Raw genomic sequence first — 15,995 nt, 5'->3', positions numbered from 1 at the left:
CCTCAAACTCAGGGAATGAGATGACTTGAACAGAATGACATTACTTGCAAAAGCTTTAGTTTAAAATATGCATCATGTTGTATCTCTAAGTGTGTACAATTAATTTATATTCCCTCATTAGTTTAAATTCCTACTTTTTATGCAGGTAGGAATTTTAGGTATTTTACCACTATCCTCAACTGAACCCCAAGGTTTCAATAGAAACTGAATGTTTACCTTGATTTTCAGGTGATCCATTATAAACTAATCAACCAAATACCTTATGAAAAAGATAATAATTGCATTATGATCTTTATCAATGTTATCAAATAATGAGCAAAGGCTCATTGCATGTAAAGATTGGATACACAGAAACTCAAATTTTAGTTACCAAATATTCTCTGTAGAGAAGTAACAAAAGGAAAGAGATGATTATTTGGGCTATTTGTTGAAGCCTTAACCAGAGTGGGAGAGGGTTTCAGCCTTCCATGGCTTCACAGAATCACAGAATGGGTTGGGTTGGAAGGGAGCTCAAGGATCATCCAGTTCCAAGCCCATCTAGGGGGACACCTCCCACTAGAATAGGTCACTCAAGGCCTCATCCAACCTGGCCTTGAGCACCTCCAGGCAGGGAGCATCCACAGCCTCCATGGGCAACCTGTGCCAGTGTCTCACCACTCTCACGGTAAAGAACGCATTCCCAACATCTAGTTCAAATCTCTCTTCTGCCAGTTTAAACCCATTAGCCCTTGTCCTGTCATTACATGCTAGGAGTGAAAGTAAAAGAATTCCTTTAGAAGTTAATTACTGCAACACACAGACTACACTGTTCCTAACACTAATGAGGAATAACTTACCACATTCATTTCAGGTTTTTGAACCTCAGTAAGAAGGTCATAGCCTGAGGTGAAAGGAACAGCCCTAGAGACTGTGCCAAGACATTAACATGCCAAGGCCTATTTTTATACACTGCTTCTATTTTTAGGTACATCATGATGGAAATACAGAGCCTATGAAAAACACATCTCCTCAAACAAGAGAAAGTACTCAAATTCTTGATTGCATATGAAGAGCAAAAGAAGCTAAACTTGAAAAATTGGTAGGCAAATTTGAACAGACTTTACTGGATCATGAGAGGCCAACAGAAACAGCTCCAAATTCATATCCTCTGAGAACATTAAGGAGCTACCCACAATTTAACTCAATTAATCAAATATTCCTTTTATCATGATTACAGCTAACAGACAGCACAGATGCCTCCCAGTTCAAACTTGAGAGCATCCAAACACGTTTTCCCACAAAGTTTCACAGTCAACTTTTTAACAAATCATCAAACTTTTCAGCTGATGCAGAGTTCAGAAGTGGTGAACAGCACTACAGATTAAAATGCTGCTTCAGTTACTCAACTGTTAGTCGCCTCTAGCTGTTTTCCATCCAATACAAACATAAACTGAGGTAATCCTGCAACCTAGTTAACTTGTTTAACTTCAGTATTAATTATGGAGGTACCCAGGGGCAGCTATTTCCCATGCAGCTCTAATTTATGACTCCCATGATTACTTCTTTATAAAATGCCTTATTAAAGTTGGGTAATGTTGTTTCTTCCTAATGAAGTACAAAGGCACAGCAGAAATGCTTCTGTAAAACAAGTCCACAATCTGCATTCATTTTATCTAATCACAACTATGTTACAACAACAAAATTCCAAGATATTTGTTTAGTGGTTGATTTTGGCACACCCAAATTGAGCTAAGACCCACATTACAACATGTAGCAATGACCATTTACAGTTTAGTAGCATGTCATAGGTTACTAACACATTATGGACACATATTGTCCAGGACACATTTATTTTTAAAACCATATGCATTATGTAATCCTGCTTGCATTGCATAAGGCAGTCTTGCAAGCATGGTTCAAAGAACATCTAATGTTTTAAAGTGTTAACTCCATTTCATCTCATTTCTCACATCTCTTTCCTAGGCAATGAGGATATTTGCTAGGAAAAAACAAACCAAAAGAACTATATGCACCAAATGACACAAAGAAAAAAAGTGGTGCAGAACAGCCAGAGATTATTTCAAAGTGACATCCAATATGGGAATAAAGAGTACTCTCATTATCTGAGTACTTCATGGCCTGTTGCTTTTGCTTTTAATGTGATCATGGGTGCAGTTTAGCATGACAACAAAAAATGAATGAGAGCTTACACCAGTGACAGCAGCCAAGGCACTGAAACTTGTAATAAAATACTGTAAAGCAACCCAAAAGTTTCATGGTAACATCAACAAAAGTATTTAAAAGCTTCTGTGAATAGAACCACAACTAAGCAGACTATCTTTTCTTCAAACTACAGGTAGAGAAATACTCTGCATCACTGAAAGTAAATCCAATGAGGGATTTCAAAGATAAAAATATTCTGTGCAAAAGAGAAGAATGAGCAACCAAACTGCCCAAAGGAAAGAAGCCAACCATGATCATCACATCTGATAGAGTCAAAAGTAGTTTCACAAGATGGCCAGTAAACTTTGAGCTAGCCAAAAGTTTCTCAGTATCTTATAAATTAAAAGTAACATATTACAAGTAAAATTTATCCTGCAAATTGATATATTCACTCTTTCTTGGTAACTCAATCTAGTTTCAACATTGGTTATATAAGGTCCAAAAAAAGAATGTGTTAGCACAGATCTAACTCTTCAATCAAAAGCAAACAGCTTCACCGGGCGTAGTAGAATCTGTGCAAATTGCTCTTGGGTGAAAAAAATCTTGGTGTGAAAAACTCCTAACACAATTAATTGTCTTTACTTTGTTGCACTACTAGCAAGTTTCATTGAAATAAAAATCACTGGAATTTAGGTATTTCCATAATCACTATATATTACTTCTATTTTAATGTTATATTAAACAACTTCCAAGCACAGTCACCACTGGTCTTCAAAAACTCAGCATCCTTTTAATCCTAAATTAGCAAGTTTTGAAATGTCACCATACGTGTTACCCATTACAAAATGTAGCTCTGCAGTTCAAACAGCTCAGTTTAGCTGATATTCCTTTTTTTTAAAAAGGAGTATCAAAATATTCGATTTGATGCAGTATTTTTAAAAGTGTGGGAGCTGAACTGAGTATGTTTTCAAAGCAATGTAAAGAATCTCTCACTGTGGAGGACATCAGTTATGTTTTGAAAGCGATTATCATTAAATACCACCTGTTTGTAGCTCATGATTTCTAGTCTGAAGTGTATGAAATGTGTCCAACTCTATGCTATGATATCACCACCATCCAACGCATGGAATGAACTTCATCGTGGGTTCTCTTCAACACTAATAAGGCAATACTGAAGGGTAGTTACAATACTGAAGCTCTCAACTTTCTGCCTACACTTCCATCAGATCAGAATTTCTTTACAGAGAAGCACCATGATTTCTAGGACTAGAGTCCCCTGAGTGTGAGGATGCTGGTGTCAGCAGTCATATCCACACAGCTCCATGCTTTAGCGGCAGAGCCGGGTCCTCACTTGCTATCCAGAACCCCAGGCTGCTGTGGCTGTGCAGCATGTGGCTGGCAGCAGCCGGCTGGAAAACTACTCTCAAGAACTAACTCCTGGCTTTGGTGGGGGCTCCAGTGAGTCTTTAACACAGCTACCACCTGCTGTGCCTCCCTTCCATTGTCTCAGCCGAAACATGGTTACATTGTTACTGATAAAGAAACAAAGACTGAAATCGTCACCAAAGCTGGTCTCAATCAAGCCTCCTCATTAAGCAACAGTAAATTCTGAGACAAGGTGCAACCAATTCAGTCAATTCCTGGGAGCACAGGCCAACATTATCACCACCATAAGGCCTCACAAACGAGGATGAAAAAAGTAGCATCTCAGTTTCTTTTTGGCTGTTTTTTGTGATTAAGAGATGGAAAGTAGTTGTGCTTCCTAAAAGGGCTTTGACATTGCAATCAACAGGACAGGAGATAAAAGACAAATGGTAAGAGTAAACACCACAGGCTATTTAATATGATGTTAAGAAAGCAAATCTAGCATAACACACTAATTTAATCTTGCAGATAGTGACAACAATGCCAGCTGTCATATGATAAGGGTTAAGAAAACAAGTGAAAAACATCTACAACTACTTTTTAAAGGGAGAGGATTCATCTTCAGACATCAGTGATGGAGCCAGCAAACTTCTCCAAAGTATTTTCTTTTTAAAACAAACAAAAAGGATTAATTTAAAAAGGAAAACAAAAAAGGGAAATCTCACTTCAAGTATTGAATCCTAAACTTGGGATCTATGATTCACATTCTGTGAATATTACACAGTACCCTGTGAAGAAATCTAAAAGGGCAGTGCTTTAAAGTTTCTCTTTTCATGTTTCAAGCCAGAGCAAGATTTTTGCAGTCCTCAGAATGATCGTTTTGTCATCTGCACCTTAGTTAAGCACTTAAGATGACATCACACTCAGTTTTATTTTGATTTTACTTACCAGGTTTTGCAAATCTAAACTCTGGAAAAAAAATGTCAACTTTGTAAGCTGGCTAAAGATGTTTCTACATGATTATTTGAAAGCAAAATATTTGGTGTGCCACCAAAATCACTGTGGGTAAACCTGAACCTTCAAATGATACCAACTATATCAAAACTTGAGGAAATGAGATAGAAAAGCAAGGACAATATACAACTGAATATTTCAAATTCTTAACACTAGTTTGTTCTCCCTGGTGGCACAACTCCTGAGGATGCACTATTTAACTCAGTCTGGCCCTCTCCTCTCTTAGCAACCACATCTTTGTTAACTTTTCAGATGTCTTGTCAAGAACCTGCTTTTTAAATATATTAAAGTACTAGTAGAAAAAGAACAGAGCATAATATATAACTTTGTTACATCCAGTTAGAAAATTCTTCCTTTAAAATAAGTCAGGAATGAGATCAGCTCCTGAATCAGAGGAAGCCAGTACTGGGGTCTCATATTTAACAGATTAAGTCCTCTGTGTATTTATTCCCACATAGAGAGTGTTTAAATTATATAGCTTTCCCTTGAAAGAGATGTTCTAGAAGAGAATCACAAAAGCAACTGGCAAACTCTCAGCCAATGTCCCACTGCAACTCTTCAAACGCCCTTCTTTTTTTATGATTTTCTTCATCTAAGGTACCTCCCACTGATCAGCTTAATTCAGTTGAGGATCACCACAAAAGCGCAAAAGCACACAGCACGCAATTTGTGGCACTTAGACAGATATAAAGATTACATTAATCTAATTTTCCAAGCATATGCTGTCTCTAGAAAAAAAAAAAAAACAGGAACTGGAAATCACAAAGGGGAATATGAGTCTTTCAGCAAATAGCAGAAACATCTCATAAATAGGAACTCTTCTGATACTGATCTGCACAGCAGCAGAAAACTTCTATTGTTTCATGATTGGCAATATGCTCTCATTTCTGAGACAGGCTTACTTCCCTCAAGAACTAAAGCTGTGTGCTTAAAATAGCTGGAAAACAGCTGTTGGATTTTTCACAGTAATGGGTTTTATCCTCATGCTACATATAATGCAAACTAGTCATTCAACTAATATATAGCTATAGAAAACATGCCTTCACAGTGTAGTCTTTCTTGCAAAAGACCTTCCCCTTCACATGGGGTTTCATGTGCTTTTTGTTTTGGTTTTAACATTGTTAAGAACCATTTGGCACAAAAGTAGCTTTATTCATATGCATCAAGTTTCCCATCTCTGGAATCATCTGACCAGTTGAACCCTTAGATGCAGAACAGGGAAGACATTCCACATTTGCCTGGTATAGAATCCTGTGACAGTTTTAAGTTTCTCTGGTGACTGTAGAGTGTGCTAAAAATACAATACTTTACCTGAAGAACAGTTTTACACTTGCACTTACCTCAGATTCCACCACCACTCAAGAAAAAACTACTCCAGTTTAGCTCTCTGCATTAAAAGTTATTAGATTTGGCTTACAGTACTTTAAAATACATTTTAAAGAATGACATTTCACAGTTATCTTTGATAGACATTGATTTATATCTGTCTAGCTATCTTCAGATGAAAGATATTAATTTACTGTTTGAAAAGACATTTTCTACACGCTGACAAAATAGTTAAGCCTTTGGAAAACAATTTTCTTACAACATAATCCCTTAATTTTGAGGTAGATAGCTGCTTTTTGCTCCATAATGTAAGGTGCCTATGAAATTAATTCTGGACTGATTTCACCTTAAACAAAACCAAAGAGCTGCTTCATGCAGTAGCCGTCAAAAGCATCACAGATTTATACAAAGACTGGAAAAAAAATCAAACCCAAAAGACAACCCGAATTTTGATTTCACAAGTTTGTTTTTAAAATAGCAGATTGTGTTCTAAATAGGTAGAAGGGACCTGCCTCTCTCTGACATCCCATGAATGTGCTGCTGTGTTCCAGAGAAAGACTTTTCCAAAGGTGGCAGGATGAGCATGTGTGAAGAGGAGAGCTTTGTCCTCTGCAGCTATCATTGTGCTGTCCCTATCGCCCACAAAGGCAGAGAGTAGATGAGAATTGAACAGAAACAGACCATGCAGTTGTAAAACCCGGTTCTTTATTTATTTATTTTGTGACCGAGTAACACCTCTCATTACAATTAGCGGCTCAATGGCAGAAAGCTCCCCGGTGTGCCGTGCATATTTTCACAGGTCCATTTGTCTCCTCCCGTGGCATCAGTTTTAAAAGGTTCCTAAAGAAACGCCACTAACAACGACTTCTATTTCGAGCCTTCAAAGCCAAAGCTGAGCACAATACAAGGCGCTGGTAACTGATCTTTAGGTTTCAGTCCACAGACTTTTCACACTGGGAATAGATCCCATCTGTTTCCTTTTTATGCACCAGCCTTTAGAAAGGACAAATCTGGAAACTGCCTCCGTACAGAGAAAAGCAGAGCAGAGCAGAGCAGAGCTGGCTTTCCCCAGCTGACGTTAAGAACAGCCCCATGATTATGAATAGCTTTCTCCTAAGGCTTTCTACCCCTCTTATCTCCCCAGTCTCTAAATACGTGGTGTGGCTTTCTCGATGTGGTTCTCGGTTTTGTTGAAGTTGGGGTTTTTTTTGAGGGGGGAAGGAGGCAGACAGCCTGTCTTTCCTTACCCCTTGTTCTCCCTTTTCTTCGTTCTTGGCAGAGGCTTCCCCATTTACAAACCCTCACGCAGAGAACAATTCAATTTCAAGCCTCAGTACAATCAACCACAGGCAAATCCCCCTCCTGCTTTGGCACCAGAGCGTGAGACGTTTCCCCCAGCACTCTCCCTCCCCAAACAAGCTGCTCTCCAGATGGATGCTCGTGGCTCTCCCTTGCCTATTCCTTCGCCTCTTCGCTCCCTGTCCCGGCGAAAGGGAAGGAGGAGGGCAGAGAGCAGAGTGGTGAACGGAACCAGGCAGGACGCTTTGATCTCCAGCAGCTCGGCACCACCAAAGTCTTTAAGTCCTTGCCTGGGGGACCTTCCTCTCCCCAAGCCCTCTGCCCTCGCCTGCACAGCCCCACAACCCGTTATCGTCCCCCAGCATGGGGGGCTCCAACCGCCCCAGAGCCTCCTGCCCACAGACGGAGCGGGAGGTTCCCCTCAGACTCACACTGCAGATTCCTCACACAGAGGAGGGACCTCCTCAGCCCCGCACCTGCCCCTGTCCCCCGCCCCCCGACACGGAGAGGGTCGTCTCAGCCCCATACACGAGGCTCCCCTCAGCCCCACTCCCTGCCCTCCCTCTCCTCAGCCCAGCACTCACTACTTGTAGAGCTGTTGCAGGCAGAGGTCCAGGCACTCGCCCTCCACCTCTTCTTCCGTGATGTACTCCGAGAGCGGCCGGGGCAGAGGGGGCAGCGGCGGGGGAGGCGGCGGTGGGGCGGGTGGCTGAGGGTCGCCGGCGTCGCCCTCGCCCTCTCCCTCCTCCGCTTCGGCGGCCGTTGCCGCTTCTCCTTCTGCCCCGGGCTCCTCCTCAGTGGTGGCCGGGGCGGCGTCGGCAGCTGGGGGGGGAGCCGGTGCCGGCTCTGCCCCGAAGGGCCCGCGAAACTCGCCTAAGAACAGCTCGAGGAAGCGGCGGTAGGTCTTCTCCTCCGCGCTGCCACCGCCGCTGCTGCTGCCCGAGCCGCCCGCGGCCATCGCTTCGCATTCCCGGCCGCCCGCCGGCGGATCAGCACTGCGCCCGCAGAGAGCTCCCTGCCCGCCGCCGGCAGCCGCCTCCCGCCCGTCGGACCGCCTGCGCGCGCGCTCCCGAGACGGACACGCGGAGGCGCGCACGCCGCGGGGGGGTTGGTGTGTGGGGCCGCTTCTCGTGACGGGAGCGCGCGTCTCGGTGGCGGTAACGCGGGCGGCGCTGAGGGGGCCGAAGGGTCCGGCCTGAGTGGGAGGCTCGGCCCGCGGCGGGAAGGGACGGGACGAACGTGCGGCGAGGGGACCGGAGGGGGGGGAAGGCAGGTGGAGGGCAGGCGCGCTGCCAGCCGCGCCGATGTGATGAGTCATGCGGAGGCAGCCAGACGCGTAGGTTCCTCTCAGGAACCCGAAGGAAACCTGAGAGCGCGTTCCCTATTACCTAATCCCTGCCTCAGGATTTCCCTGCGCTCATCGTTTCCGGCGCCGGTGTCGCCTCCGCGGGTTCCCGCTCACTGCCAGGACCGGGCCCGAGCGTAAACTCGTGGTGTGGGAGCGTCACTGCCCCGGTCTGGCTGCTAGGCCAATGCTCTGAGGAGTGGTTTTCAAATGCGAATGGGTCAGCGTGAGGGAAAGTGGCCGTTATACAGAAGGCATTTCAGCAAAAATGCCCTCTGGAAAGCTTGTGCTGTCAAGTGGTCAGAGGCACCGAGACGGTGACTGTCCCCCTGAACTCGGCCCTGGTGAGGCTGCATCTCCAATACTGGGTTCAGTCTTGGCTCCCTTGCTATAGGAATGACACTGAGGGTCTGTAGCGTGTCCAGAGGAGGACAACAAAGCTGGGGAAGGGTCTAGAGAACATGGCTGGTGAGGAGCAGCAGGGGGACCGGAGGGTGTTCAGCCTGGAGGAAAAGGCTGAGGGGAGACCTGGCTCTCGACAATTCCTTGAAGGAGGCTGGAGCTGGGTGCTACATAGTTGGTCTTCTCCCAAGTAAAAAAGGGTAGGATGAGAGGAAACAGACTCAAGTTGTGTTAGAGGCAGTTTAGATTGGATGTGAGGTGCAGTGTCTTCCCCAAAAGGATTGTTAAACCTTGTCTCAGACTGCCCAGGAAGGTGGTGGAGTCTCCATCTCTGGAGGGATTTAAAAGCCTTGTGTATGTGGTGCTGAGGGCTAAGTGGTGACCTGGCAGTGCTGGGTTAATGGTTGCACTTGATGATCTTAAAGATCTTACCCAACCTAAGTGATTTGATGATTCTATGAATTCCTAAGAAAGAGGTTTGGGATTATAGTTGCCCATTTCCAGCACTTAGGAACAAAACTAAAGGCATTTATGTTCAAGATCAGCCTATGAATAGCCATGTGGACTAATAAATGATACATTACATGGTACCTGCACATTTGATGCTCTGGCAAAGGGGAGTTCATAAGTTACACCAAATTAAACTTTAAAAGTTAGAGCCAGTCAATGGAAGACAAACTGCAGCTGATATTTTACTGATGTCTAATAAGTGTCTTTCATTTGTGAAAGGCACTTTGGCTTGTTTTATTGATTGCTGCTGAAAAACTATTTTCAGAGCTTTCAAGTCCATAAACACCAACAATGAGCAGGTTTAATTGCCAGACATTTCAAGTAGTTTGTACACATGGGAAGGAATTCTTTCCTTCATATCAGATATACCTTGGAAAATGACAAAATCACAAGCCTTGTGCAAAAAAACCTGCATCCCGTTCTGGAGCTCCCATTACAGGAAGGATGTGGAAGTGCTAGAACATGACCAGAGAAGGCCCACGAGGATCATCAGAGGGCTGAAGCACCTCTGCTGTGAGGACAGACTGAAAGAGTTGGGGCTGTTCAGTCTGGAGGAGACTCTGAGGTGACCTTATTGTGGCCTCTCAGTATCTGAAGGGGGCCTACAAAAACCCTGAGGAGGGACTTTTTATGATACCAGGGATTGACAGGACTAGGAGGAATGGAGCGAAGCTGGAGATGGCGACTGGATGTGAGGAGGAAGTTGTTCATCATGAGAGTGGTGAGAGCCTGGAATGGGTTGCCCAGGGAGGTGGTTGAGGCCCCATCCGTGGAGGTGTTTAAGGCCAGGCTGGATGAGGCTGTGGCCAGCCTGATCTAGGGTAGAGTGTCCCTGCCCATGGGAGTGGGGTTGGAACTGGCTGATCCTTGTGGTCCCTTCCAACCCTGACTGATTCTGATTCTAGGATTCTAAATATTCCCAAATTTAATGGATTATGACAAGGACAGTAGCTTGCTAAAACCTCTTGTTCTCTGTGTTGTAGTAATTACCTCTGCATGTCAGGTGCTGCTGTAAATCAGTCTTCTGTTGGGTGAATTATTTCAGAGCCAAACTAATTTTAGACTATTTCCGGCAACTGCATTGACTGATCCGATTGCAATCTTGTGAATATGTAAAAGCCACGAGAGTTAAAAATGTGGTTGCTGCAGTTAGTCTCAGTCTTTCACAGCCAAAATCTATTAAAGCAACAGAAAACTGCAGAGCTTCTGAAAGAGTGCCTCTAAGTATACTTATTTATTTATTTGTAGTATACCATATATCTTTTTAATTTAGCATTTGTTAATTTAGGAATGCCAGGTGGTTTTGAGGGGTAAAAAACATTGCTGTTCTGAGGAGATAGCTCACAGTTGCAGCTGATGATGTCACTGATGGATTTTGTTGTTTGTTTTTTTTTAAGTTTGTGTGTACTGCATCATCAGTGAGTCACAGGCCTCGAGAGAAGGCAGTTCAATGCAAGTATCAGAAAAAGCAGTTTTCAGTTCATGATTAGGAACAAAGAACTCAGAGGCAGTTAGATTTTCTAAGAAACTATAATGCAGATAATCTTGGTGTGATACTGTAGCAATTCTAAAAAATCCTTTTGTAATGAAATTTTGGGGAAGTAACAGGTAATCCAATAAGATATATGATCAGATTTGTGCTGTATGACAGTCAATAATTAAGGCTACCCCAAAAAGATTCAAAAGCATTTAGGTAGCCTTATTCTTAATTTTTTATTAATTGTGTATTATTTGAGTTATTTCAAATAGCATAGAAGAGTATCTGAGAGCAATACCTACTCAGCTTCATGTTGAAATGTTAAAGTTACCAGATGTCCTTGATTCATCTTGGCAGTCCCCATGTGCTTTTCATCATTTGTCTAATTGCAAAGGACACTAATTAAAATGAAATAGAGTAGAGCTTCGTACTTGGGATACTTTGTCAAGTGTTGGCACTATGGTCAAGTTCTTATTGTTTTGCTTCATTATTAAATAAGGAGCTTATGGCTCTAAGCCATGCTGACATTTGTTTCTGGGAGGGAAAGGTGAAAAACCATTCTTATTAACCTGGGGAATGGAACATATGGTAGCTGTGGGTGGTATGGCTGAGTTAGGCAGCCAGAAACCTGCTATCGCTTTCACTGTGTGGAGACAGTGGGGTGGGCAATTACCACAGGAGGTAGCCACGCTGTTCCTTGCTGCTGCCCAGAAAAGGAAGTTCTAAATATGATGTATTATCAAGTAAAGCACTAATCTATGAGAGGCATGTTTGGTTCTATTATGAAATGTTTTTAGTGTTCAAGTAACTCTGAAAGCTAAATTTAGAACGCCTCAGTGTGCTGTGGATTGCTGGGTAGCAGCAGTATGAGCAGCTCCTGTGTGATGAGGTTGAGTTGATGGAATAAACTCACAGTTCATAAAATCTCAAGTCTGAAATCAGTGGTTTGCAACATGTTGTCAAATGGAGGGTAAGACTTGCACCTAATTTGAGATAGAAATACAGGTGTTTGTGTCCTTTTGGCTTCATCATGTTGCCCCCACCCCCACCCCCATTTTTTTAAAATGAAGGTTTTACAGTATTGTTTTGTAACAAATCTGGTTTATCCTTAAGATGGTGCCTTCCTCTGTCTCATTTTGCTGGTGGGAAATAAGCAGGGTTTGAGCAGGCCTTGAGAAGGTGACCTGAATTGTATGGAGTGCAAAAAGAAGTGCTTTAAAAAATTTTGTTGTAGCCTTTGGCAGTGATTCCTGTACACTGAGAAGTACAAAACGTGTAGAGGCTTTAAGAATAGCCTGACAATGTTTAACGTATCTATGATATAATCCAATACCATACAAAAGAGTATAATGGGAAGTCCCAACGGTAAATAAACTGCCTTTCAAGTGATCTCTTTAAAAAGTAGGGCTTTTGCAGTAAACCAGAAGTAATTTTAGAAGCTGTATTCTGTTTTCCTGGCCAGATGAAACCACCAGAAAAACAGATATTTCCAAGCCTCTGGCTGCTCTCCTTTCAAAAGCACCTCTGTTGTTGAATGTGGTGGTGTACTCGGGATAATACATGAAATGATGCTTGCACTATACTGCTGGAAGAGATTAAAGTTTTTTTATATGTATTCATATGATCAAATCAGTCACCTTGTGAATGTGAGTATATGTCTGCTCTTTTTATAGTGCTTCAAACTCAATGAGGCAATTGTTGTTCAATTCACTATAATAATTTCAGTTGGTTAAGGGTAAGAACAGCAAGAATTTGAAAGGAACACAGTGAGAAGGCTCTTGTTGACAAGCCACATCAGGCTACAGTTACTTTTCTTAGGTTTAGTCTTTGTTCAGCTGCAATTTAAAAAGTACAGTAACTTTTGTTGCCACGGTTTTAGTGGCTGCTTTACCATAAGTACTGTGTTAAGCTGTTCCTAAATAGCAGAGTCTTTATCTCTGTTTCTTTCTCTCCTTTTTTCTTTTAAAGTTTTTGAGGTCAACTCATCTTTTCCCATCTAATAGTCAAAGATTATTCTGAAATATCCACATCCATTGCAAAATGTAGGATTTCAGGCCTGGATCCTAGTTCCAGCTGTCATGGAAATTTCCAGTTCCATTCCAAAGGAAAATTCCATTCAGATCTCTGTCTAGGAAAGGGGGTTCTTTGAATGGCAATAGTAAAAAACAGGATACTGGTCCATGCCTATTTAGTTGAATGTGGAAACCTGCTGGAGAAAAGTACTTAGAAGAAAGAGCTATTGAAAAGCTGAGCACTTCAAAATGACTGAAGAGGTTTGGAACATTGTCAAAGCAGATGGAGCACAATGTACCTTGTTTCCCATTAACAAAGGCAAAATTTGTTGCGTCATAAAAGCTTTGACTGACTGGTTGAAGTGTGCCTATAGATTAGTGCTCATGGGAGTGCCTCAGCAGAACACAGCTGACCACATAACACTTAGTAATGTAGTTTGGAGGTTGTCACCTCATGAGATCATCCTGCAGGCAGGAGCACAACACAGCCCAAAAATCTCCTTGTTAAGGTTGATTCATTTCAGCCATCACTCACTCTTCATTACTGTAATTTCCTTTTACTGCTAAATGGAGATGAGGGGCACAGACCTCCTGGATATCAGCAGACAGCAGACCTTACTGGAAGTGTGCCTGTGCCAGCCCCTTCCTCTGTACTTCCCATTTTTCCATCACATCTCATCGGAGGCTGAAGTCCCACAGTACCATGCTGTGCCAATGCAGCACTACTGGAATTCCTCATCCTGAAGCTGACTTGTGCTCAGAGGAGGCAATATGAAACAGTGCCACTTAAATCCCATTTATACTCTGTCCTAGGGATTTAATGGTGTGTGCATACTCTGCCCTTTTGGGGTGGAGGGTGAAGTTCATCCAAAAATGGGAGCAAAGTTTAAACCAGGCTTGTTAAAGCAGGTGTCTAGTGGGATTTAAAATATTTCCTTGGTTCCTCCACAGGCTTACTTTAAATGACTTGTTCATCATCTCACTGAGATTACATTCCTGATTCTGTGACACTCTGCTGTAGACACAAGACCTTGAATTCACAGTAGTCTACTTAGAAATGTCTCTTAAAAAAAAACAAAGTTGAAAACCAACCTTGAAAAATACCAGCCACTTAACAGGAGTACCAGAAATCAGCCACCGTTGTGCCCAGTCTCTGGCCGTTGTTCTTGTAATCCATATCCTGTAAGAATACAGATGAAATGGAGTGGTAGGACTCATAGACTTTCAAGTATGTGTGCAGCTGGTGCTAACTTCCTTTGAACAGTCTCAAATTCTGTGATTTAGCCAGGGAAATTTGTGTTACTTGTCCAAAATAATGCATTAATAAATTACTTTTAAAGAGCTACCTTTATGTGATGTTTTTTCAACAGCATTTACAGTCAAATATGTAGTTAGCTTATGTAGTAAGAAAGGTGTTACAAATTATGTTACGATCTCTTACTGACATGCTGTATTTTGTAGGCATAACTTTCATGCTAAGGAGACAAGTCGTTCTTTAGTCCAAAACATTTTATTTTAGCAACATGCATAATACAAAAATAATCACTAAGTAAGTGTAACTGTAGCTGCTGCTAAAATTGCAGTGGTTCACGCTAAATAAATTAGAGTATTAGAAGTAAATGTGTCATAAGTTTAAAACTCTCAACTAATGCAATGTGAGATACTGAACTGAGCAAGTCTGCCAGCAGCATGTTTGGAGAAACACATCCAGATCCAATTAGAACCATTTATTGAGGTCTGTAGAGTTTCCTTTTTACTTTTTTTTATATCCAGTAGTAGATATTTTATATTTTAAATGTTCCTCCTTATCATTGTTGGAAAATGAAATGTGATTTTAATTTTTTTTTTCATATCCTGATGCCTTTTCATTTAAATCAATGGCAAATAATTCTCATAATAAAAGGAACAGGATTTGCCATAACTCTTGGAGAATGACTCAGTAAAATACATACTTTTCTATGCGTCCTTTCAGCATATAACATTTTTACTGCTTGTCTAGTGATTGAATTATTGCTTTTAATACCATTTTTTATTTCTGTAGATAAAGCTATGTAGAGCTTAGACTCTAGTGCATCTCGTACTCATCTTGCTTGTAGGAAGCAAGACAGTAGGTTATGGTTTAACTGCGGGTGCATTTGTGGGTGAAATTCAGTACTGGGAAGGGAGCCAGTTCCCAGTGATTACATTCTTCAGTATAGAACATTAATGCAGAAATCTTGCACTAGCCAAGGGAAGGCAACTCTCCTGACCCTAATCATCCAAAATGACTCTGTGGCTAGAAGCCACAAGACATTAAGAACGCAGTCTGGGGAGCCAAGGAGAGGGAAAGCCCTGGAGCAGGGAGCAGCTGGCACTGGTTCCTCCAGTCAAGGAGAGGACTGGTACGGAAGAGGGCTGGGCAGGCTGCTCAGTTGCTCTGAGACACTGCCAGCTCTACAGCCAGTGGCTCGTGCTCCCCTGCAGCCAGGCTCCTGTGGTGTGCTTGAACTGGTTTAGGAACCAGAACTTGCCTGGTTCTCATCCTGTAAAACCCAGTATTATTCCCCTATGTACTCTGCTGTAATATTTGTGTTACTGCAATGTAAATTCTGTATTTATTCAATTTCCTGCAAGGTACTTTGTCTTTGGACAATATAGCATCAAACTGTACTTCACAACTTAATCAAATGTATTTTGCAGAGTATTAGAGTATGTTTAAACAGTACAATAGGCTTTAACCTGCCTTCCTAAATAATTATAAACCTGAGCATGCTAAAGACAGTCTCCTCTGGAAGCTGGAACACAATGACTTCTCCTTCCATCTTTTTTTTGTTCAGTGAAGGGTGGAGTTAAAAAGGCAGTCAGCAAGGATTTCACCTTTGTCATTAATCCATGAAATATGTTAGAATAAATCTGATTCTAAGCTTTGTCCCCCCACATGACTATAGGAACAGTAACAGTCAACAGAAAAATAGATGTTACATCTTGGTTGTGCTTTTCTCCTGCAACATTGGGGTTACCAACTGAATCTCCTTCCACATTAGTGAACCTGTTTGTAATTGACTTCAGCACAAGACGGTTTGTGTAACATGAACCTTGGCTGCATTCTCACTTGCAGTTAAAA

At 42.2% G+C, this 15,995-nt stretch overlaps 1 protein-coding gene across 1 annotated transcript in view; it reads right to left on the bottom strand.

Annotated features, from left to right (window-relative positions):
- Positions 1-8,212, bottom strand: part of PPM1E (protein phosphatase, Mg2+/Mn2+ dependent 1E) — a 68,879-nt gene extending 60,667 nt beyond the window's left edge. The window contains exon 1 of the mRNA XM_064166549.1: positions 7,731-8,212. Coding sequence (XP_064022619.1) covers positions 7,731-8,104 — 374 coding nt within the window. The 5' untranslated portion in view covers positions 8,105-8,212. The remainder of the gene's footprint in view (positions 1-7,730) is intronic.
- Positions 8,213-15,995: the final 7,783 nt, after the last annotated feature.

This window comes from Pogoniulus pusillus, chromosome 27, assembly GCF_015220805.1.
Source record: "Pogoniulus pusillus isolate bPogPus1 chromosome 27, bPogPus1.pri, whole genome shotgun sequence".
NCBI lineage: Eukaryota > Metazoa > Chordata > Aves > Piciformes > Lybiidae > Pogoniulus > Pogoniulus pusillus.
The sequence above is the reverse complement of the archived record's forward strand: the minus strand, read 5'-3'. Positions and strand labels throughout refer to the sequence as shown.